We start from the raw sequence: 25,689 nt of genomic DNA, 5'->3' as shown, positions 1-25,689 counted from the left end.
TTCCACTAAGAAAGTTACTGTTACAGTATGTGCCAGAGCTTTAAAATAGTTCACTTTACTTGATATTTCCGTAGGAAACATGGGAGACAGTTTGTAGATAATGCTTTTCAGAAGTAGTGACAGATTTTCATGGCATGAGTCATGACTTGTTGTGGCATTTTAAAGGACATTTATCTGTATATTTCTGACCGCTTTCCTGATGCCGTAGGTGATGCCCTACAGGAAAGCGGGCAGAAATATACAGATAAAGATATATGGCCATTTCCTAGTACAGTGCATACACCTCACCCCCAAGATGCACTTGATAACAAGAAGGATTGGGGGGGGGGGACAGGCCCCCACTTTTGTCAAGAGTCACAGCCAATAACAGGAAGGGCAATCCTGCGTTCATTTAAGTCAATGGAAGCTGATACAAGAGCTACAGCATCCTGCCCTACACCTTTAAAAACCAAGGTCATCACCCCAATGGCCTCTCAGCTCTTTGGCTATGCCCGCTCACTCAGAGTGAATTCAGCTACTATCAGTAGAATGAAACTTGATCAGCCACCCTACTAAAGAAGAGTTCTGGTAACTCTCCCAACTCTTCTGGATGAGATAACGCCTCTCCAAATCCGAGATGCCCAGTCTTGCCAGCCTGCAGGCCACTCTCACTGTCTCGACTGTACCTTCCAACAATTGTCTCTCCCTAGAACTAACCTCCCTGGCACCTTGTTGATCAACTCACCCGGTTCTGCTACCCCAACAACCAAAACAAAAACAACCACCCTGCCTTAGAAATACCTCAGGGCTGTGTACAGATGTGCAAAGCCTCAAAAGACAGGCAGAAGCCACCTGCTTTCAGGGATTAACTGCTACCTTCTGCCTATTTGTCCTTTTACAGGCCGTTGCTCCCAGCTAGGAAAATGGGATATTTAGAGGGTCAGCCAATCCAAGTACTCTTCACTCTGCTCCTGTTGCCTTGCTCAGACAGTGAGCTGAGTGCTCCCCACTTGGGCCAGGGCCATTATTAAACAATAAGACCCAAAGACCGACCCCTAGAGAAAGTAGTGATTTTCAGGATGTCATTTTAGCATCAGGCAGGGAACTGGACAGGTGTGAGGACCTTGAGGAATGGCTAACAGTAGGTAAGCATTTAGCATGTCCAAACCTTGTCGCATATTCAGTCAAAGTTCTTAAGAGGGTGGGAGGGAAGGATATGGAAAACCATGGTTAGAGGTTGTCACCCATCATGAGGTACATCGTGCAGAACTCTTCACTGAAATCAACACAGAAGTTCTGCTTAACAGATGATGTCACCATATAGTCCTGTGTTAGTGAAGGGGATGCAGTGAATACTGGGATATTCATGAAATAAAGATTTAGGGTGGGACTGTAAAAAATGTTTTGCATTAGCCTAACTCTGCTCCCACTGAAGTTAGCAGGAATTCCATTCACCTCAGAGGGAGCAGTGTTCGGCCACTAGTTCACACTGTTGAACATCCCAACCTTAATACTTTGTAGAATTCACAAAGTCTCTTTGTGGCTATAGAATGGATAAAGCATAGGGGACGGAAGAGAACAAGCTCTCAGCTCTTCAAACACTATGTTGTTGGGTGCTCTTTGAGAAGACGGAGGATAAACTGCATTGGACATACACCAGGAGTGTAGAATTTGTCCTATTGTCTAGAAGGGGGAAAAAAAAAAAAAAAATCGGTTAGGGCTGTGTAAAGGAGCGGACTCACCCCTGCAGCACCTCCTGCTGGTCTCTTCTGGGAATTAGCTCTTCCAGTGTCCTGGAGCACCCTCTGCAGGCCAGTGATCCTGTCCTCTGGCCCCCATGTCCCTCCCTGGACCCCGGTGCCCTCTTATCTGGGGCGCTGCCCCCTGGCAGTACACCCCTCAGTACTAGGGTCTCCCCTCCCCGGGGAACCCCCACCCACTATCCCTACCTCACCTCAGACTAAAGCCACTGCCAGTCACCAACTAGCCCCCGCTCCCTGGGGCAGACTGCAGTATAGGCCACTCATCACAGGCAAGGTTGGGTTTGGACCTGCTGCCTTGGCCTACCTCTGGGCTGCCCTCTGCAACCCCCAGTACCTCTTGGCCTTCTACTAGGCCACAGCCTGGGGCTTTCCAGGCTGGAGCTCCCCAGCTCATCCCCAGCCCTGCTCCACCCAGGTACTCTGTCTCTACCTCGCTGCAGCCAGGCCCTTCTTCCTCTGAAGGCAGAGAGAGACTCCTGGCCTCTGGCTCACAGCCTTTTTATATAGGGCCAGCTGAGGCCTGATTGGGAAGCAGCTGCAGCTGGGCCACACCCCAATCAGGCCTCAGCTTTTAGAGCTGCAGCCCTCTGTCAGGGCTGTTTTAAGCCCTTCTAGGCAGGAGCGGGGGACCACCCCGCTACAGGCTTATTTGTATCTCATAGACTTTAAGACCTTAGGAGACCATTGTGATAATATATTCTGACCTCCTGCACATTGCAAGCCATAGTACCTCACCCACCCACTCCTGTAATAGACCCATAACCTAGACATAAGATGATGTTTTCTGTAAGCACATGTTTCCAAGTGGTCTTTTCAAATACAATGCCTTTCCTAGAAAGTTGTTCTCTCTCTCTCTCTCTCTGACTGCATACACATCATCTGCTCAATCTTTTGTTCTTATCAGTTACTGAAAAAAGAAAAAAAAAAACTTGGTGACATGTCTGAACATGTAAACTGGGTAAGCCCTAGCAGGTAGTACTAAAGGGATCACATATATCCATAGTAGGAATGTTAGAAGGATAGCAATAAAATTGAGTATTGAAACAAGACAAGCTGGACATATTTCCCCAACAGCTTGCAATATGTAATGTTGTTCCTCTCATGTTTGAGAGAAGTGTATCATCTCAGTGGGAGCTAGGTTACCATGTTGGCCTTCTGCTATACAGATATATTAAATAATCACCCCTCATCTTAGGGCTGGGTACAATATTAGAAAAAAGGCTTCCATTAACATTAGAATCTTGTCTTCTCCAGTTGTAGGCTTCAGAAGAATAGCTTGTTAAAACTAAGAACAACACTTTTGATTCTCATGATCAATTCCTTAACTTATAACTCCGAGAGACCTGAATTGTGTACAGCAGACACTCATAGCTGCATCTGTGGTCACCACAAATATACAAGGTGCAAAACAAACAGGCTTTGTGTTATCTGTCAGTTTTCAGTTCTCTAGCTGCATTGATTAATACCTATAACACATTGCTTGGGAGCTGCAATATGTGGGCTCATGAATGAAGTAGGCGGACTCACTGGTTTGTAACAAATCAGAGCACATCTGATACAGAAGTATTCCTAGAGCAATTTTCTTCATTTGTTGCCTAGACAATGCAATTTGTTTGTAATATATTGATATGCTGTATGTTGGTAGCACAGCATTCTCTTTTCTGAAACTTGAGGATCATAACTTTTGCCATCTAATGCACGTAAGAACTGCTGCTCAACCTAGCCAAGATGGAAGGGATGCTTATTGCCTGGGGGGAAGCTTCTAGCAACGGTAATAATGGTCTCTGTGTGTGTGTATGTCCTGCTCCCACCAAAAAGATTCACAGGGTCCTCCCTAGTGCATCCATCATTGCTCCTGGGTTCCCAGATAGCATCAGTGGCTTGTATTGCCTTTTACCATCTGCCTCTAGAGAGGAGGTAGTGGTCATTCCTCCAAAGTAGGAGCTTTGGATCATCCACACCTGTGTTACCATCGAGTGTAATAGGACTAACCAGGTGTGGGTTTGGGCCCTACCTCAGCTTCCCCACTTAAGAAAAGGTCACTCTGCACTTGTTGTCTCAATAACTCCCCCACCGTTTGGAGTCCAGCTTATTTATATCACCTTGATCGATCGGTCCATCGGCCCTCACAGAGAGAGCACCAGCCAGAACACGTCGTTCTAGCCAGTCCTTCAGCCACCTGCTGGCCAGGCTGTCAGTGGCACCGGACACCTGATCGGCATAGCGCACCGTAGCCCAGAGCCCCTGAGCGATCCGCCAGCCTCAGCCTCCCAAGTAGCTGGGATTACAGGCGCGCGCCACTGCGCCTGGCCCTTATTAATATCACATTAAAAAAAAAACACCCCAGGAACTTCAAATGGACTTTCGTCGCTGGCTCACCACCCTTGGTGCAGGCTTCTTAGTCCTGTCCTCACCAGGGCTTTCTGGCAGTAAGTGCCCCCGCACTCCAGCCTTGTCGCTGGCTTCCGCTCTCTGCAGATCTGCACTCCCCAGGGCCCCTGCCTCGGAGCAAAGGAGACTCTTGCTGTATGGCGTACCCCACTGTCACCAGGGGGCCACCACTGAACCCCATCTCCAAGTATGTGAGGCCACATCCAGGCCCAGTCAAGGTTTATTCTTTTATACCAGACAAGCAGAAGGCAGTCTTAACTCAATACCTGGCCCCCAGGCTTTGATGGTCCACCCCTCTCAGGGGTCTGTGGTTCTCCACTCCAGGCAGCTTCCTTGACTCCTCCAGCTCTGCTCCCCTCTTGGAGCCACAGGGTTCCTTCCTTGAGCCCCCTTGCTCTAGGGACCCACCACAGGAGTTAGCTCTCCTCCAGTGTGGCCTCCGCCAACCAGGGCTCAGCCTGTCTTATTCCTTTTCCTCAGCTGCCTACTAGCAGCCCTTTATAGGCCCAGGTGTAGCCCCACCCTTTTTAATTAGCTGGATTAGGCTCACCTGCTCCAGTCCAGGGGCACTGGGCTCAGACTGTTCACAGAGAGCAACTACCCTGTGACATCCACTCAACCCTTACCCTCCCAGGCCCTGAGTCTCTCTCTGAACGCTCCTGATGGACCGTGGCTGCCCTTATTTCTCCCAGCAGGCCTGGTCCTTCATTAGATGCTCCCTATGTGACCCTTGTTTCCAATCCCTCCATCTGGAGAGGTTGGCAGAGCCCTGTTAAAGGGCCAGCTCAGCCTGTGACATCAGGCTGTAATAAGCTCTGCTAAGGCAGCCTCTGAAGTCTGTTTGGAAGACAGCTGCTCTGATATCTGGTTTTCAAGTGCCTCACCACCAAGATGATAGGTACTATAGCAAACATTAGCAATCACAAAACCTGCTTTTGTGTTAACTGCCCTAGTGCAAGCATCTGTGCTCTTTGCCATCAAGACATTTTGATTTCTAGCATCCAGGGGTTAATTCTGTTCCCCCATGAATCAATTTAATTTACCTTTAAAACAGATGTGTGTTTTCTGTAAGGTATACGTACCATTCTGAGCCTATTGGAGTCTCTCTTTTTTTTTTTAATCTTGTGCAACACAGATCTAGAAAAATAACTGTTTAACTTGCCTGTAAATTTCAGATTTTAGGTGTATAAAACATTGAGACGCAAGTTCTGCCTTCACTGACACCTGAGCAACTCCACTGAAATGGGGGGCCAATTTTTCCAAAGAACTCAGGGTGAGCTTTACAAGTATTCAGTGTCTGCACTTGGGGCGAGATTTTCAGAAGAGCTCAGCTCCCATTTAGGGCCAGATTTTCATAAAAATCCAGCGCCTTGCACCTTGGTTCTTTTGAGAATCTAGGCAGTTTTTTGGCATCTAAAGGTGTGTGTACACCGCAATGAGACAGCCCCTTGTGCCAGCTGACTTAGGCTAAGGGGCTGTTTAATTTTAGGGTAGATGTTCAGATTCAGGGTGCAGCCCAAGCTCTGGGACCCTTCCATTTTGCAGAGTCCTGTAGCCCAGACTTCAGCACTAGCCCAAATGTCTACACTGCAACTAAACAGCCGTTAGCCCGAGTCCCATGAGTCGGAGTGAGCTGGCCTGGGCCAGCCACAGGTTTTTAATTGCAGTGTAGACGTGTCCCAAGAGGGAACTGAACTGATTTGAAAATCTGATCCTGATTCTGGCTGCTGGACATTTTAGAAAATTCTGGCTAGAGTGTCACTATTTTAGAATGATAGATTTCATTCCTTTGTAGAAGGTGGAATAATTGTGTGTGTTTGTGTGTGAGAGAGAGAGAAAGAGAGAGAGAGAGAGTCAGTCAGTCATTACAGCCTGGAGTGGACTACATAGGTCTCATCTAGCCTTGCTTACTCCAAATGTTCAAAAATTGTGAGTCATGACCTAAAAATCATGTTCTTATTAATTTCTGGTTTTTGAATCCTTAGTGTTTGCATTTTCAATGTTGTGTCAACAGCCATGATGGCTAGACATTTACTATATATGCATTTCTTTTAATGAAAGCTGAGATTCTCACATAATCACCTGACTCCAGGAGCTGGGGATTTAAGAAAAACACCATATATTGTAGGCGTCATAATAAAATTACAAGAGTTGACAACACTGTGTGAAAGTTGTTTTACTGGTAGAACATTTATAAGAAGTTCTATTAGACTTTACTTTAAAAATCTGGAGAGGGAATAATTTTTTTTTTAAATGAAGTGCACATTATGATAACATTGCTAGAAATTTTGGGCGTAGCTCTGCTAAAGAAAATGGAACTATACTGACTTACCCCAGCTGAACCTCTGACACATTATTTATTTCTCCTGCACTGTATTCTTTTCTGGGATACACGACTTCAATATTATGCGAAGTTTGGCAACAAAGGGCATCTTCTGTGCTAGTGGATACAAGCCACTGACAGAATTACATCCTGCTTCACAGAATAGACTGATGCCAGGTGAACTGTTTAGCCTGGAATAATTCCTCACCAATCTTCTTCAAATGAGCTGTGGCTTCACACAGTGCCCTTTGAATACACATTCTGAGCAAGCCACTAAGGAGAAGGGATACCCCAGAATATTCACTCATGCAAATAGGGCCCCAATCCTGCAGACACTTACTGCATGTGCATAGCTTTGCTCACATGAATAGTCCCATGGAGGTCAGTGGGAGTGTGTAAAGTTACACATTTGTGTAAGGGCTTGTCTACCAGCTGGGGTATTAATTCTAGTGTGCACCAGCATGTTGTACACTAACTGGCCCATGTGGACCCTGCTGGCATGCACTAACACTTCCCCAGTGCGTGTTATTGGAGTCCTGTTTTCAAACAGTACTAGAGTACCTCAGTGTGCACCAGGGAATTTTTAGTGTGTGCCACCAGGATCTGCACGGACTGTTAGTGCACTGCATGCTGGGACAGACGAGAAGTCTCACCCCAGCTGGGGTGCACAAATGCTCCCTGTACCCAGTTCCTAAGTGTTTGCAAAATAAGGACCCAAGTTCATACCCCTTTGAACATGATATTAATAGATAACTGCATGATCATACTGACCACGTTCTGTGTGTGATAAAACCACTTAAGCACCTGCATCCCAGGCACCTGTTTAACTTTAAGCACATGGGTAGCCCCACTTACTCCAGTGGGAATATTAACATAAGTAAAATAAAGTCCTTCTTAAATGCTTCAGAGGATCGGGGCCCGTACAATATCTCAAGGAGACTATCCCCATTTCATAGCTTCTGCAATGAAAATCTTGAAGTCCACTTTTTCAGGGTTTAAATGCATACAGTGCATATGCAAATGTTGCAAATATATTTGCACATTACCAGGGCAGTGGGATTTATGCCTTATCCTGGGCCTTTTTGTTTGCTTTTCAGTTGCTGCGATCATGGCTGTGGGTGGGCTTCTTCCCTGCGTGCTGTTGCGTATCCAAGCCTAATATGGTCAGTGTTCCCACCTGCTCTATTTGATGTCCTACCTCAATGTTTTCTGTGGCCTGGCTTTATCTTCCTTTCTTGTATTGGCCTGGATTGGCTTTCTCATCTGAACTCAGCACCCAGTTTGTCTGTCTCAACAACAGGAAATAGCCTCATATATGTCTCCAGAAAGAACGGGGTCCCTGTGGAGAATCTGACCTATTATTCCATGATGGATTGACCCAGACAGCATACCAAAAATGTCATGTGTCATCATTAAAACCAAAGATCATATAACTCATGTGCTGGACACTTCCTGCTTATCATCACTAAGGGGTTATTTTCCAAAAGACAGGGGTAAAGGTTGCGGCGTTTCATGGCGTGTAGCATGCATGACAGTGAAGTGAAGTGTGTGTTGTTTTCTGCGGTGTCATGCCACTACTAGCAATGCTCCTTTGTACTGAGACCTAGTAGCCTGTCCCACAAGCTACCTGATCCCTTTCCAAGTTGCATAAGCAATGTCCATTCCGATGTGGTCTCTCACACTGCTGACTGATAAAATGAGCGGTGCTTCATTTAGATTAGACTTGGATCGTTCGAGAAGCAAAAACTATTTTGTATTTTAGGTTTCTGAATCAGCTGATGGGGGTGCAGGCAGACAGCTCCCAATTGGCTAAGCCTGGACAGCAACTCATAAAATCACATTCAGGAAGTGTCCGTCTGAGTTCATAGGATATAAATAACTGAAACGGAGAGCTAAGACCTCCCACTTTTGCTCATGCCAGGCCTTGCTGTGAAAACACAATGGAAATACACATAGCTGTCCTGGGGAGCATCGAGATTCTGCAGAGCTACAGTTTAGCCATTGTGTAGTCTTCTGAGTGGAACAGAAGAATTGCTAGAGTGGATCAGACACATGGTTCATCTAGCCCAGTGTCCTGTCTCTGACCATGGCCACCCCAGATGCTCCAGGGGAAGATGTAAGAACTCTACAGTAGAATTTATGGACTAACATTCCTCCAAGAAAGTTTCCATCTGATCTCGATTGGCTCATGCCCTGTGACAGGAGGGTTTGCAGCCCTTCCAAAACTCCTGTATTTTGGTGGGTTGTTTTAATATTTTCATGTTCCTTAAACACAAATTATTCCAGTTTGTGGCAATACAAATATTCATATCTGAGGAAAGGATCAGGTCTGTTGAGCTTACACGGGTACAAGAAACAGAAAACGTCTTTTTCTGTTTTGTTTTGTTGCCAATTTTCATGATTTTATTGCCAGTCTATCTCTGTTGGGTGTTTTTCTTAAAGCCCCAGCTCCTGGAGTCATGTGATTATGTGAGACTCTTGGCTTTCCTAGCCCTCTTGGTTGCAGTGCAAAGCTTGAACACATGAATCCGACAGGCTCAAGAACCAGAAGGGAAATAAAAAGAACCCCAATTGTATTATTTTTAACACATCATGATTTTTGATGAAGCCTTATGATTCTTGAATGCTTGGCATTGAAATACTGGACTCGGCAGCTCAGTCTGAAGTGTTTGGCTGCCACATGTTCTGTGGGTATATTTAGTTACTGTTTGAACTAGTCGGTTTTGCCATGATGATATCAAAAGAAAGATTCCAGTAGGTTGATGGCCCATCTGTACCCAGAAATGCAGGTATTATTTCATGCTTTGAGCCTTGATTTCCTCAATGAGGCATAAAATAAAGGGTTGCCAGTGATTGGAAGCTCTGGACATGCCTGTTCAGAAGGGTAGAAGGTGCTCAAGAGCCCAGAAAATCAGAATGATCATGCCCATTTTGTTTACCAGAACATATGGGTGGGAGGAAAAAAAGAAAGAGGTCCAAGAGAAATAGAGGAGAGACTGGCTGAGCTGGAAAGTGCTATCTCTAAATCATCCCTAAGTTTACTACTGCACTGTAGGGAGAATAATGTAGCAGCAAGCTGTTGTTCTGCAAAGGGGATAACGGGAGAAGTGGCTTCCAGGCACAGATACTATCAACTGTGCTATAGGAAGGCAGGGCAGCCTCTTTCAAGAGATCACTTCAGAGTCAGCTTCCTGCAAAGGGGGGGAAACGGTCTCTTGTTTAAATTATTTTTAGTTGTTCTTGCGGAAGGCAAAGAGCCATCCAAAGCAACGAGAGGAAAAGAATAAAAGCTAAAAATACTTCTGCTGCATTTTCAAAACTTCCTTTGTAAGACTTCCCAGTCAATCTGAGGTCAAATACGGTATAGTACGGTACAGAGTGGGCCAATGCGGGTGGGAAAATTGCTGAGAAAGCCAGTGAGTCTGCAGTTAGCAGCAGGACACAGCACAGGCACCATTTCAGCTATTGTCATTGAAGTTTACAAACTGCGCCAGGTTGGTGCAGTGAAAACCTGGAGAAACTTGCCCTATGCTTCGGACAGCCTCCACTTGCAGGGAAAGCCGCGTGTTTGCTCTGTGAATGAGTTGAGCCACAGATCAAACCGGGCCGTTTCTCAGCCCCACAGTCTAGCCACCCTCAAGAACTGAGAAAGAATGAATGTCCTCTTCTGATGCCACTATCCAGGCAGGAGAACTTCTAGAGCAGTATGAAAGGGGGGTTTCAGAGTACATGTAATGGGCCACATTCTCAGCTGGTGTGAACTTCATCACTTTACACCAGCTGGGAATCTGACCCAGTGGAACAAAAATGACTTCTTGTGGGTGCTCCTCCCAAGGGATGGGGTGAATGCAAGATGGAAAGGAGGAAAGTGGGTGGGAAGATGGGGAGCACCTTTCAGTCGGAGGATCCTGCATTTTAGACAAGGATGAATAATAATAACAGGAGGGTCCTCTGTGTTTTTAAGGTAATAACTACATCAGGGGCTTCTAAACGCCAGGGAGTTTTGCCATTGACCTCAGTGGAGCAAAGATTTTCTCTGGCCTTTCAATCTCTGGGTGTGTTTAGCCCAGCATAAAGTTATTGTCACATAAGCAGGGAAACTTTTAAAAGAAAGTGACACCGTGAATGTTCAAATTGGAGCTAATGCTGCTGTGACCAGTATTCAGTGTCACCCCAAATTCCACACACAGATCCCCTGCTTGCTGGGGCATGCCTTAGAGGCATAACACCCACCCTTGTGAACTCTGGGGCCCCCACTTCTTCGTTCTCCTTTTCCCCTTTCCGTGGTGGGTATGGGCAGCAGCATGAACCCCATGGTGTTTTACACTCCCCTGACTCAGTCTTAGAAAACCCTGGAGACAGAGGAACTCGGCACAGGGTGGTTAAGGCCCAGAAAAGCATTTAACCTGAGACATGGGAGTAGTCACATCCCTCTTCTGCAAAGCACATAGGCACTTTGCTGAATAGGGATAGATTTAAGTGTGTAAGGACTTTGCTGAACCAGGGCCCACAGCACCCGATCCAGCCCACTGGGAGTCTGTCCATTGACTCCATTATAGGTTGGACTGTGGCCATTGTGGTAGGACCAAGATGACAACACAAGAATTCCTTCTCCCACGCCCATGCTTTGTTCACTAGGTGCCCCTCTGGGTGGCTGAAGGCCTATGTGGTATCACATAACCAACAGCACATGACAAGGTGAAGATGTGCATGAACCTGAAGGGCAAGGTGAGGGGCAAAGTGTCCCCTTCCTTCCAAGAAGGACAGGCATTTATCACCTGACATCTCATAAGAACATAAGAACGGCCATACTGGGTCAGACCAAAGGTCCATCTAGCCCAGTATCCTGTCTTCTGACAGTGGCCAATGCCAGGTGCCCCAGAGAGAATGAACAGAACAGGTAATCCTCAAGTGATCCCCTGTCACCCATTCCCAGTTTCTGGCAAACAGAGGCTATGGACACCATCCCAGGCCATCCTAGCTAATAGCTATTGATGGACCTAACCTCCATGAACTTATCTAGTTCTTTTTTGAACCCTGTTATGGGCTTGGCCTTCACAACATCCTCTAGCAAGGAGTTCCACAGGTTGACTGTGCTTTGTGTGAAGAAATACTTCCTTTTATTAGTTTTGAGCATGCTGCCTATTAATTTCATTTGGTGACCCCTCGTACTTGTGTTATGAGAAGGAGTAAATAACACTTCCTTATTTACTTTCTCCACACCAGTCGTGATTTTATAGACCTCTATCATATCCCCCCTTAGTCATCTCTTTTCCAAGCTGAAAAGTCCCAGTCTTATTAATCTCTCCTCAAATTTTGCCACCTCTCTTTTTACCCCTTTTTCCAGATCATTTATGAACATGTTGAATAGGACTGGGCCCAGTACAGACACCTGAAAACTGACCATCTATTCCTACCCTTTGTTTCCTATCTTTTAACCAGTTACCAGTCCATGAGAGGACCTTCCCTCTTGTCCCATGACAGCTTACTTTGCTTGAGAGCCTTTGGTGTGGGTCCTTGTCAAAGGCTTTCTGAAATTCTAAGTACACTATATCCACTGGGTCCCTCTTGTTTAGATGCTTGTTGACCCCCTCAAAGAATTCTAGTAGATTAGTGAGGTATGATTTCCCTTTACAAAAACCATATTAACTCTTCCCCAAAAAATTATGTTCATCTATGTGTCTGACAATTTTTGTTCTTTACTATAGTTTCAACCAGTTTGTCCAATACTGAAGTCAGGCTTACTGGCCTGTAATTGCCAGGATCACCTCTGGAGCTCTTTTAAAAAATTGGTGTCACATTAGTTATCCTCCAGTCATTTGGTACAAAAGCTGATTTAAATGATAGGTTCCAGACTACAGTTAGTAGTTCTGCAATTTCACATTTGAGTTCCTTCAGAACTTTTGGGTGAATATCATCTGGTTCTGGTGACTGATTACTGTTTAGTTTATCAATTTGTTCCAAACTTCCTCTAAAGACACCTCAATCTGGGACAGTTCTTCATATTTGTCACCTAAAAAGAATGGCTCAGTTTTGGGAACCTCCCACACATCCTCAGCTGTGAAGACCGATGCAAGAATTCATTTATTTTCTCCGCAATGGCCTTATCGTCCTTGAGAGCTCCTTTAGCATCTCGTTCGTCCAGTGGCCCCATTGGTTGTTTAGCAGGCTTCCTGCTTCACATGTACTTAAACATTTTTTTGCTATTACTTTTTGAGTAGTTGGCTAGCTGTTTCTCCAATTCTTTTTTGGCCTACTTAATTATATTTTTACATTTCATTTGCCAGAGTTTATGCTCCCTTCTATTTTCCTCACTAGGATTTAACTTCCACTTTTTAAAGGATGCCTTTTTGCCTTTCACTGCTTCTTTTACTTGTTTAGCCACGTGGCACTTTTTTGATTCTCTTACTGTGTTTTTTAATTTGGGGTATACATTTAAGTTGAACCTCTATTATGGTGTCTTTAAAAAGTTTCCATGCAGCTTGCAGGGATTTCACTTTTGGCGCTGTACCTTTTAATTTCTGTTTAACTAACCTCCTCATTTTTGTGTAGTTCCCCTTTCTGAAATTAAATGCTACAGTATTGGGCTGTTGTGGTGTTTTCCCCACCACGGGGATGTTAAATTTAATTATATTATGGTCACTATTACCAAGCAATCCAGCTACACTCACGTCTTGGACCAGATCCTGTGCTCCACTTAGGACTAAATCAAGAATTGCCTCTCCTCTCTTGTGGGTTCCAGGACCAGCTGCTCCAAGAAGCAGTCATTGTCATTGTCAAGAAACTTTATCTCTGCATCCCGTCCTGAGGTGATATGTACCCAGTCAATATGGGGATCGTTGAAACCCCCCATTATTATTGAGGTTTTTCTATTTTAATAGCCCCTCTAATCTCCCTGAGCATTTTACAGTCACTATCACCATCCTGGTCAGGTGGTCGGTAATATACCCCTACTGCTATATTCTTATTATTCAAGCATGGAATTACTATCCATAGAGATTCTATGGTACAGTTTGGTTCATTTAAGTTTTTTACTTCATTTGATTCTACAGTTTCTTTCACATATAGTGCCACTCCCCCCCCCAGCACGACCTGTTCTGTCCTTCTGATATATTTGGTACCCTGGTATTACTGTGTCCCATTGATTATCCTCATTCCACCAAGTATCAGAGGGGTAGCCGTGTTAGTCTGAATCTGTAAAAAGCAACAGAGGGTCCTGTGGCACCTTTAAGACTAACAGAAGTACTTCTGTTAGTCTTAAAGGTGCCACAGGACCCTCTGTTGCTCATTCCACCAAGTTTCTGTGGTGCTTATTATATCAATATCCTCATTTAATACTAGGCACTCTAGTTCACCCATCTTATTATTTAGACTTCTAGCATTGGTATATAAGCACTTTAAAAACTTGTCACTTTTTAGCTGCCTGCAATTACATGATGTAATTGAATGGGACTTTTTTTCATTTGACTGTTTCTTATCAGATCCTACCTGTATTTTACCATTTTCCATCCTCTCCTTCTTACTAGGACATAGACAATCTCCATTAGTAGATCCTCCCCTAACGGATGTCTCTGTCCGAACCACTTTCTCCTCTGCGCCTGTCGGCTTTCCCCCAGCCCTTAGTTTAAAAACTTAGTTTACGACCTTTTTAATTTTAAGTGCCAGCAATCTGGTTCCATTTTGGTTTAGGTGGAGCCCATCCTTCCTGTATAGGCTCCAACTTTCCCCAAAGTTTCCCCAGTTCCTAATAAATCTAAACCCCTCCTCCGTACACCATTGTCTCCTCCATGAATTCAGACCCCGCAGTGCTGCCTATCTAACTGACCCTGTGTGTGGAACTGGAAGCATTTTAGAGAATGCAACCATGGAGGTCCTGGACTTCAATCTCTTGCCTAAATTTGGCCTCCAGGACCTCTCTCCTATCCTTCCCTATGTCATTGGTACCTACATGTACCACGATCACCGACTCCTCCCCAGCACTACACATGAGTCTATCTAGATGTCTCGAGAGATCTGCAACCTTCGCACCAGGCAGGCAAGTCACCATGTGGTTCTCCTGGTCATCGCAAACCCAGCTATCTATGTTTCTCATGATCAAATCGTCCATTACTAATACCTGTCTCTTCCTAATAACTGGAGTTCCCTCCCCTGGAGAGATATCCTCAGTGCAAGAGGATACCACATCATCATCTGGAAGGAGGGTCCCAACTATGGGATCATTTCCCTCTGCTCCAGTTGGATGTTCTCCTTCCCTGAGACTTTCATCCTCCTCAACAGCACAGAGTTTGTCAGACTGGGGGTGGGACCATTCTACTGTGTCCCAGAAAGTATCATCTATATAGCTCTCTGTCTCCCTTAGTTCCTCCAGTTCAGCCACTCTGGTCTCCAAAGCCCTTATGCGGTCTCTGAGGGCCAGGAGCTCCTTGCACCGAATGCACACGTACGCTGCCTGCCCATAGGGCAGGTAATCATGCATGCTGCATTGGGTGCAATAAACTGGATAGCCTCCACTCTGTTGCTGGACTTCTGCCTGCATTGTCTTTTTACTCCTGCAGCTTGTTCCTTTGTTGTTTTGTTTTTATCAGGGGGTGTTTGACTTTAAGTTTAAAGAATGTGGAGTGTATCTAGCCCCCCGGCTCAGACTCCCGCCTCTAAAATCCCTTACGAAACTCCCCTGTTATCCACTTCCGTTCGCTAGTTCCTCTGGTCACTTAGGAGTGGGCTTTTTAAAGTCCTGGTCTTCCTGAGTAGCCCCACCCTCTGCTTAAGGATTAATGGGTGCTAAAGTGCTTAGGGATCAAAGCCTCGTTAAGAAGCTCTCAGCCTTGCCTAGGAGGCTGCTAGACTCAGCACACACACAGTCAGCACACGGTCCCCCAACCAACAGACCACACTGTATATTTCAGTCAAGCAGCAAGTACACCACAAACACACACACTACAGACAACAAACTTAGACCAATAAGTTATCCCAATGAGAGAGAGATAATCTCTCTGTTTTTGCTCTTGTAAAGTGACTTACATTATGCTAGGTAACGTTCAGTCCCACCTTTTGCCAATCAGATTCTTCATCTTTCTTCCATTCCACTTTATGTTATAAACCCGTATAAGGATTATTTTACAACCTCAGTTTTATAATCTGCCCACTAAATATTTTATGAGCTGCTTGCCAGTGTGGAAGTAGGTTTTATATCAGACACGATGCCTTAAGAATATTTAAAATCTAAATGTCTTTTTTCCCCTCTTACACTTTTATTAAAAAACACCGCAAGCTATGATTGAGGTCTTACTCTTCAGTGTGATGGGCCCTACCAACATAATGTTGCAGGGGGGACATTGCTTTCAAGATACTGAAACAGATCCAGATCCGCAGCAAATGTAAATCGGTGGAGATTTACTGAGTTTCTTGTCCAATTTCTTCAGATCAGTGGGAGAGGAAGCGGGTAGCAATGCCTTTATATCTTCACAATATGTGATATAGAAAAGATGTACAAAATCTATATTATCTACAGCCGCCATCAAATTACAGTGATGAAGGTCCATCAGGCATCTTTGCTTTGCATCTTTTACCATCAATATTAAAAATAAATGCGCATGTGAAAATCAAATTCTACAACAACGTGGTACCATTCCCGTCAGCCCCCTCCCCACCCCGCCCCGCATTGTCTTTTAAAAACAGAATATTTGGATACTTTTACTTGCCAATAACACCACATATGTGGGAGAAGATCAATATTGAAAGGCATGTCATATGTCTGATAATCCTGAAATCACATATTTTTGGATGGAATAGATCAAATATAATTTCAATAGAAAGGTGGGGAGAAGTAAAGAAAGAACACTATGCCTCTTCCTTGTGAAAAAACAAACAAACAAAACTTTTAAAATTCCAGAAGAGAAGAAGTACAATTTAAGCCAAGAATGGGGGTTTTATTGCTTATTTATCGGATTGGTTAAGACTGTGTATCAGTGACAGAGACAGAAGATAGCATGTAATGGACAGGTTTCCTACAATGGTTTGTTAGCAATTCTGAACCGTTTCTTGAGACCCAGTTGTACACCAGTTTTACTTGCTGCATTTTGTTGAGGCTTGTTTTAATGGTGCTTTCAGGGGTTCCGGAGCCTGATTTTATATGTTAATGTGACATGCTGCTGCATATGTTATAGAACTCCAGAGATGGCCACAACCAAAAATGACTCTCTGAATATCACCCTAGCTAGTAAAACATTAACCACTTTGCACCAATGTATTCTTAGATCACTCTTTGTGAGGGATTAAAGGTTTTATTTCCAATTTGGAGATGCCTACTACAATACAATTAAATTTTCAGGAGCCCCGTTTAAATGAGAAAGGTAATGTTAGGAAAGAGTACTTACAGAAGAGGGATTCAGATGAGAGATTTGAGTGTGACAAAGAGAGGAGCATGTTTGCTTTAAAAGGTAAACAGGAGAAGGGTTTACACATGCTTTTCCTGAAATAGAGCTAGTTGAAAAATGGCCCTTTTTTTTAATGGACAATTGGGGTTTTGATTAACTAAAAATTTCATGAAAATTGCCTGCTTTCCTTGAAAACTTTTTATCCAAAAACTGAAATCCACAGAACTGAAATAATTTTATTAGAAAATTAAAAAATATTTTATTTGGGGGCAATTTTTAGGTGAAAATATTAAACTTTTTGAGCTACAAATATTTCATTTTTTGGTAGTTTTCATCTGAAAATATTTTGGTTTGCCAAAAAGCAACCAAAAATCAGTTTGGGGTGTTTCAAGTTTTGACAAGGAATGCAAATTTTCTGTGGGGAAAATACCCAACATTTTTCAAGTAGCTCTGCTCTGGATCTGGTGAACCCAAAACTCCCACTGAAGTATCGAGTTCACCCGCTGGGTGGAGTTTGGGGCATGCAAGAAATGCAGGATTTAATTAACTTTCTTATGAAACAGAAGGCTTGTCTACACTAGAAAATTGAACAATTGCTGGTTGAATAGGTGGACAACCACCATTGTAAGCCCAAAAGCAAGATTAGCCATGCTGTTTTGAGCTAAGGACCATTTCAGTTTTGCCTCATGTCCACACTGCTCCTGTACTACACCGCTACAGTTTCACTGCCTTCCGGTAACTGTCTCACATCTCTTGGACAGCACCCCTAAGCAGATGATTCTAGGAAATTTCAAAGGGCCTTTTAGGATATTTTGGGAAGCCCAGGGGAACTGTTGGAGACTAAGTCAAACTCCCATAATTCCCTAGCAGAAGCTCAACTAAGCCAGCCAGCCAGAGAATACCTGATGGTACCATGTGGCATGTGACTGGATGTTAAAATAAACAGCTGACAATGTGTGGATCTTTAGGAAAATACAAATGGTTAATTTTGATTTTGCCTATAAAAGAGGACAAAGAATTTTAGGATGAGTGTATATTTTAATGAGGCTGGTGCAGCGTGCCCAGTGCTTTCCAAAACAATGTCAGCATGTTGTTTACCGGTAGATAGACTGCAGACATGGGCCTAGGCCGCTCCCTAATGCGTAAAGCCTAAGGCAGGTTATAAAGACCCACCAACCATCAGGAAAGTGTCTCAGCCTATATCCATTATCAGCAGACCCAGGAGGGAATGCAGAGGCTTCTGCCCCTATCGGAGAGACTAGCCACTGCTGCCCTAGACATACATAGCCAGGGCTGCCCCAAAACCACCCTACCCCTATACACATCCTAGCGCAAGGTTATAAAGGCCCTTGCCATTGGTAAGTGCCTCATGCTGCAGCCCCAGCAACAGAGTCAGGGCACCAGAAAAAGCGGCTCCCTGCTGCCCAGGACTCCACGTCACAATGACTCCCACCTGGCTACAAATTACCCTCTGATTTCAGTGCTAGCTGCCCTCTGCTGGTGACAGTCCCCTGACCATTGCCATGGTCAGGGCCGGCTCCGGGCACCAGCCCAGGAAGCAGGTGCCTGGGGTGGCCAACGGAAAGGGGCGGCACGTCTGGCTCTTTGGCGGCAATTCGGCGGCGGGTCCCTCATTCCCTCTCGGAGGGAAGTACCTGCCGCTGAATAGCCGCCGAAGAATGAAGCGACAGCGGTAGAGCTGCCGCCAAAGTGCCGCCGATCGCGGCTTTTTTTCCCCCCCCCGCTTGGGGTGGCAAAAACGCTGGAGCTGGCCCTGGCCATGGTCGTGCTCTGCACTGTGGGGGTTCGTTGCTTACTGAAGACTCCCCCTGTCACCTGCCAGCCCCACCACCCTCAGCTCACTCCAACCGTAGTCTCTCAACATCCCTTCCCCCACCCGCTCTATCACTTCTCTTCTCTGCCTCCCTTTTGTTTCCATGAGCTCTACAGCCTCCTTCCTTCCTTCCCCCACCTCCCAACTCTCCCACTAGCCTCCTTACAATACTCTTAGGCCCTGATGTGGCGATTGGGTCTGTGGCTTGGACCCTTGCAACCATGTAGACTGACGGGGGGTGTTTCACAGCTGCTGCTTTGCTCTGAGTGCTGGTTTCTTGGCCTGTTAATCTCACTGTGGGTCTCACTAGACTGACTGCGGCCACCATGTTTCATGTGTCGTGTGCTGGAGGATAGCAGGACTCCCATGTTTCTAAAGCTAAACTGTCTGTTTATTAAGAACCGTTTACAGAGGTCGTCAGGGTGCAGAACATGGATGGTCTGACCTAGAGGTCAGAGCCTAAAGTAGAGTCAGGGTCGTGGTGAGGAGTCAGGCCGTAGGCCATAGCTGGAGGCAGAGGCAGAAGCCATGCCTGAGGGTTAAACGGGAGCTAGAAGTCACAAGCCAGAAGGGTCAAAGCTGGAGAGCAAGGAAACAGGAGCGAGAACCAGGCAAGGAGGCAGGAACTTGATCTCAGCAGTCTGGTCGGCATCAGCAGACCAGGCTAGCTACTAGTTGCTCAGACAAGGGGTGGGAATGGAACAGGAAGCTTTATAGCCGATGGTGTCCAATCAGCAGTCCACTGCTAGTCACCTGACCCTGCTGAGTCAGAGGGAGGAGCCTCTGGCAGTGGGGTGCTAGCTGCGGTTCCCTCATCAAACCTTGCAGTACGGTGGTACAGAGGGTAAGGCTGTTGCTTGGCTCCCACATGGGTTTGAGACCCAGGGTGCCTGCCAGAGGTGCTACAGCTGCAGTAAGCATGCTGGCCTTGTACATGTAGCCTTCCTTCCTCCTGCAGCCTGTGCTCCACTTTACAGGCAGATTTTTATAGGGAGGATCCACCTACATGGATCAGATCCTTGGTTCATAAGTGATGAGTTTGAAAAATTCTGGTACCATCTAGATACTGTATGTGCAGAATACATCCTGCCATCCACCATGCACCCTTGTGCCCATGTCGTGCTCCATTGATTACATCTTCATAATGGGAGCAGCTTAGGTATCCACGTAATCTTAGAGCACTAACACCAGCTAGAGGGAAGGGGAGCAGCACAAGCAAGTGATGATCATGCCCAGGCAGAAGCAGCCAAACACTAATCTCAGGATTTGTACGGGTAAGACTAACACACAAGAGGGGAATGCATGTATGATGGCGCCCGTGCATAAAGACTGGAGCTGCCCAGAAAACCCACTAAATTCTGGGAATGCATGAACCATCTGTGAAGGTTGTGAGGTTTTCCTGGACAAGTCCCATTCATTTTATGCTCCCTCCTTTTGGCCTATCTGTAAGATGCAGATAATGGCAGATGGTTTCCCTTGTAAAGAGTTTGAGATCGAAAAGTGCTGTATAAATGCTAACTAGGACGGTTGTGTTTTATTACATTCCTGCCAGTTGTCTTTCCCTGTTCCTCCTTATCCCTTTCTTTTTAATAATAGTGAAACTAACAATATTTTTGGCTGGGATTTAAAAAAAAAGCCAAAGGATTTAGGAGCACACTTCCAATTGAAAGTCAGTGGGCCTTGTAGATGGAAGCAGTGTGGCCTAATGGCTAGTGCACAGCGTTGGGACTCAGGAGAATAGCATTCTATTCCCGGCTCCGCCACTGGCCTGCTGGGTGACCCTGGGCAAATCATTTCATCACTCCGTGCCTCAGTTTCCCCATCTGTGGAATGGGTATAGTGATGCTGCTCTCCTTTGTAAAGCATTTTGAGCTCTACTGCTGATAAGAGCCAGGGAGTGTCCCTCTGACAAATTCAAAAAACCTCCTTCTCAATAAATAAAAGACAAAGGGGAATATTTTGATGACATAACATTGGCATAGCATTTCTGCAGCAAGACGTAGGTATATTGGCTCCCTGCGAATCTGTTCTGGGTTCTTGTGCTTCCTATGATTGACTTAATGAAATGGTTTCTGATATCTGATTGATCGAAGCTTATTCTGTTCCAGGCGATGTGGATACAGCAAAGCTAAACAAGATCCAGAAGAAGAAAAGATGCACTTTCATAACGGCCACAGTAAGTAAAGCTTTAAAATACATATATGCACTTGTGGCTCAGCTTCTGTTTCTGGCGTTGCATGGTACTCAGAATAATGAATAACAATCGAGATTTCTTCAGCAAATGGTCAGTTGGTATCCAGGAGAAAAAGAGATCAGTTGATTCTGTTATGCAATAAGGCCCCAATCCTGCAAAGACTTAAGAACATCGTTAACTTTATGCATAAAATAGTCCCATTGACTTCAGTGGGAGTACTGGTGTGTAAAGTTAATCATATGCATAAGTCTTTGCAGGATTGAGGCCCGAATGAGTGATTTCATGATAACGTACCTTTTTAGTCAGTAATATCTCAACAATTTTATTGCATTCCTCATCCTCTACTACATGACGCACATAATTTTTAAGCTTGCTTGGTTAATCCAGACACTTTTGTAGTTTGGAGGCATGAGCACAAGGTTTGGAACCTGAAGATTTTTCTCTTTGCTAACACTGTGGACTTAGCCCACCTCAGCTCTCTGACTCAGTTTCCTCAGCTGTATAATACTTCTCCTTCCGCACTAGGATGTTGTGAGAATTAATTAGTTAACAATTGTAGGTGGACTTGAACATGTGAAGTACTATTATAGCCCTTCTATAAATTTAGGGTCAGATTTTACCAAACTTTTGTAAAGTGCTGTGGGATCTGTAGATGAAAAGTGCTTCTGTATAAGAGCTAGGTGTTACTTATCGAAAGCATTTTTACCTTGTCCGCACTAGAGTATATTCAAATCTCTATCACTGCTATTTAATACAGGCAGCAGGAAGCCAATCAATTCAAGGACTGCATTGTGAACCTCTTACTCAAATGGATGAGTAGTTACTCTGCCAGTAGCTTTAATGCTTCTCAAAGCAAACTTACAATAATAGTAACAATAATTCTTGTGAAAGTACCTTCCCCCTCCTGAGTTCCATGGAAAAAGCCTATTACTGATTTATTACTATTAATTATTATTATTATTACATAGGAGTGCAACCCTGAAGATGTGTTGTATTGCAAACATGTGATCTGGGCAGTTTTTAATTCATGATAATGCTATTTTGAACTAATGTAGTTGATTAGGTGATAGGTATAATTCATTGCAGTTCCACAGCCTGAGGGTGATGGTTTCTTTGGGCCAGATTTTCAAATGGACTCAGCACACAGCAACACCTGTTGTTCTCAATTAGAGAGGAGATTTTCAAAGATTAGGAGCACAAATCACTTAGGGGAAAAAATCTCCCCCCATGTGTCTAAATGGGAACTGAGCTCCTTTGAAAATCTGGTCCTTCGTATTTCTTCCCTGCTGGCCTTTCACATTCAGTCCACCTTTCCCCTGGCTGGGTTGTCCACCTAGGCTATCTTCTCTCTATGGTCCTTATTCCATAGCATTGAGCACCTCACAGACTTTTAATGTCATAGCATAGCTGTGAGGTGGGGCAGGATTATCAAGTTTTACAGATGGGGATCTGAGAATAAGATCCAATTTTGTAAAGGTAATTAAGCATTGATGTGCTCAGCGTTGCAATGACTAATGGATTTAGGAACCTACATCTCATTTTTCAAAAGTGATTTAAGCCCTTAGGAGTCTAAATGCCATAGACTGTCAATGGGATGTTGGCTCCTGAAGGTCTAAACTCCTTTTGAAAATGAGAGTTAGGCTCCTAAATCAGTTAGATTTTGCAACACTAAGTGCAGCAGTGCCTAAATACCTTCAAAAATCTGTTGTATGCAGGGCCTCCCAGAGGGGGGGTGGGGGGGGCAAGTGGGGCAATTTGCCCTGGGCCCCGCAGTGGACCCGCAAGCCCTGGCCCGGTGGCGGTCCGGGTCTTTGGCGGTATTTCGGCAGTGGGGGGCCCTTTAGTCACTCCGGGTCTTCAGTGGCGGGTCCTTCAGTGCTGCCGAAGACGCGGACCGCCGCCGGGTGAGTACAAGTGCCACAGCTCCCCCGCTTTGCCCCAGGCCCCCTGAATCCTCTGGGTGGCCCTGGTTGTATGCAGTGTTGCTGTAGCCGTGTTGGTCCCAGGATATTAGAGAAACAGGGAGGGTGAGATAATATCTTTTATTGGACCAACTTCTGTTGGTGAGAGAGACAAGCTTTCAAGCTCACACAGAGCTCTCCTTCAGGTGTGGGAGAAGACCCGAAGAGCTCTGTGAAACCTTGAAAGCTTGACGCTCTCACCAACAGAAGTTGGTTCAGTAAAAGATATTAACTCACCCTCCTTGTCTCTTTAAAAATCTGGGCCTATATAACTGACCCAAGTCACACAGGGGTCTGTGGCGGTGCAGGGGAATGAACTGAGATCTACTAACCCAGGCTAACACTCTAACTACTGTCTCCGGCCAGCACTTATATAGCCTATAAGTCTGTATATCATTTTAGCTGAATATCACCCCAGTGGTTTTGAATGTAATAAGGAAAGTTATGTGTGTACCATATTCTTCTTAAATAATACAATGTAACATTTTTCCAGCAGTGCTTACCTGCCTTGCATTTCAAGATACAAAGTATTTAAAAAGTGTTCAGCTATTAATTTTTGCATGAAAATCAGTTTTCCTCCACAGTGTTCTCCAGTGTGAGTAAAGTCGGCACAGGAGACAAGCTTAGTATTATCCTCACCCATCACTACATGTGCCATTTAAATTTTAATTTATGTTTACAGTTAAATTGCCCGGAGTAAGGACTTATATTGACCCACATACCTATGAAGACCCCAATCAAGCCGTCCATGAATTTGCCAAGGAAATTGAAGCTTCATGCATAACAATTGAAAGAGTTATCGGAGCCGGTATGGAGCTATGTTTAATGACCATCTTCTAACTGCCATTAACATCCTGGAGGAGCTTATTGCATTGCTGTTCAAAATCACAGAACAGGCCGGTCAAATATTTGTATTGTGTATGCCCATTGTGAGTGGTTACCTTAGTATACAGTACTTGTGAGACCACAATTGGAATACCATGTCCAGTTCTGGGGTCCACACTTTAAAAAGGTTGTTGAAAAATTGGAACGGGTTCAGAGAAGAACTTTGAGAATGAATTGTGGTGCAGGAAACACACCTTCCAATGTTGTTTGCTGCATTGCTGTAGGCATATTGATCCCAGGATATGAGAGAGACAAGATAGGTGAGGTGTTTGGTTTTTTTCTATCATTTTTTATGTGAGTTATTCTGAGAGCATAGTGATTGAAAAGACAAAGACGCCCTGTCACCCATGGGCAAACACTTTTCACAAAGCTCCATATCTTATATTTCAGTATACATCTTCAAAGGAAACCTGCACAATACCTCAAAAAGACAGGCCTGGGAACTTAATTTCATAACTCTGCTAGACACCAAAGACCACGGACTTAACAGGGACACTGGTTTTATGTCTCATGACAACAATTTGTAACACACCAGACTGTCTGCTACCCTTAACTGCCCACTTCAAACCTTTTATGTATAACAATCTAACCCTCAATTGTCCACTTCCTTTCAGGTGACCACCTACAACATGTTACCCTTATGCTTAACAATCTATTCTAAGTTGTATTTAGCTCAGACATTCTGATTTCCTTCCCCAGACCTGAAGATCTCAGTGTAGCACTAAAGCTGTACTTTCCACCAACAGAAGTTGGTCCGTTAAAAGATATTACCTGACCTCAACTGCCTTGTCTCACACCTTACAATGAAGACTAAAGGAGCTCTGTCTATTTAACTTACCCGAGACAGGGTTCAGAGGTGACTTGATCATGGTCTATAATTACCTACACAGGAAGATCATAGATCATAGAATCATAGGACTGGAAGGGACTTTGAGCGGTCATTTAGTCCAGTCCCCTGCATTCCTGGCAGGACTAAGTATTATCTAGACCATCCCTGACAGGTGTTTGTCTAACCTGCTCTTAAAAATCTTCAATGATGGAGATTCCACAACCGCCCTAGGCAATGTATTCCAGTGATGTCTGATACTAGAGGGTTCTTTAATCTAACAGACAAAGGCATAACCTAATCCGATGTTGACGTTGGGAAAATTCAATTTGGAAATAAGGCAGCTTTTTAAGTGTGAGGGTCATTAACCATTGGAACAACTTACCTAGGAATGTGGTAGATTCTCCATCACTTGGAGTCTGTGAAACTAGGCTGGGTGTCTTTCTAAAAGATATACTCATGCTCAAAGCAGGACCAATTCCACAAGATTCTGGCCACAAGATTCTGGCCTCTAGAACAATCTTGAGGGCATGAAATTCTATGGCTTGTGTTACTCAGGCGGTCAGACTATATAATTGTAGTTGTCCCTTCTTGAGTTACTATCATGTATGTATGTCATCCTTGTTTATCATTAACCATCATTTATTGTTACTAATGTACTGAAATGTCCATAAATGTGCAAGGTGCTTTTCAGACATACACTAATTATTTACTTTGTTCTCTTCAGGTGAATTTGGGGAAGTTTGTAGTGGGCGTCTGAAACTGCCTGGAAAACGCGAGTTTCCAGTGGCCATAAAAACCCTCAAAGTGGGCTACACTGAAAAGCAAAGACGAGATTTCCTGGGGGAAGCAAGCATCATGGGACAGTTTGACCATCCCAATATCATTCACTTGGAAGGTGTTGTCACAAAAAGTACGTACCCGCTGCTGTAGACTTCTGCTCATTGATGAAGCAAATGGGTTGATATTAGTTATAACCCCGGGAGTCAGGAGAACTTGTTCAACTTTAAAATAAAGGTTGCTAAACTTGTCATCTCTCACAAAAACAGCCAGGAAGGAACATTGTAGTTACTAAAACTACAAACTAAAAAATGCACAATGTGCCCCATTGTGTTAGGTACTGTACACACACAATGAGAGGTACTCCCAATCCTGAA

The 25,689-nt window shown here is 44.6% G+C and overlaps 1 protein-coding gene across 5 annotated transcripts in view; it reads left to right on the top strand.

The window, feature by feature from the left end:
- The window catches only part of EPHA5 (EPH receptor A5), a 309,701-nt gene that overhangs the window by 240,574 nt on the left and 43,438 nt on the right, over positions 1-25,689 (top strand). For 3 of the 5 annotated variants that reach the window (XM_065404779.1, XM_065404780.1, XM_065404778.1), the window contains exons 8-11: positions 7,554-7,619; positions 20,775-20,842; positions 23,504-23,629; positions 25,260-25,445. In XM_065404779.1, coding sequence (XP_065260851.1) covers positions 7,554-7,619; positions 20,775-20,842; positions 23,504-23,629; positions 25,260-25,445 — 446 coding nt within the window. The remainder of the gene's footprint in view (positions 1-7,553; positions 7,620-20,774; positions 20,843-23,503; positions 23,630-25,259; positions 25,446-25,689) is intronic. The other 2 variants (XM_065404782.1, XM_065404781.1) reach the window with 1 other exon arrangement.

The sequence above is a fragment of the Emys orbicularis genome, chromosome 5 (assembly GCF_028017835.1).
Source record: "Emys orbicularis isolate rEmyOrb1 chromosome 5, rEmyOrb1.hap1, whole genome shotgun sequence".
NCBI classification, from domain to species: Eukaryota; Metazoa; Chordata; order Testudines; family Emydidae; genus Emys; species Emys orbicularis.
Note: the sequence above shows the minus strand (reverse complement) of the source record. Positions and strands in the feature narration are given on the sequence as shown.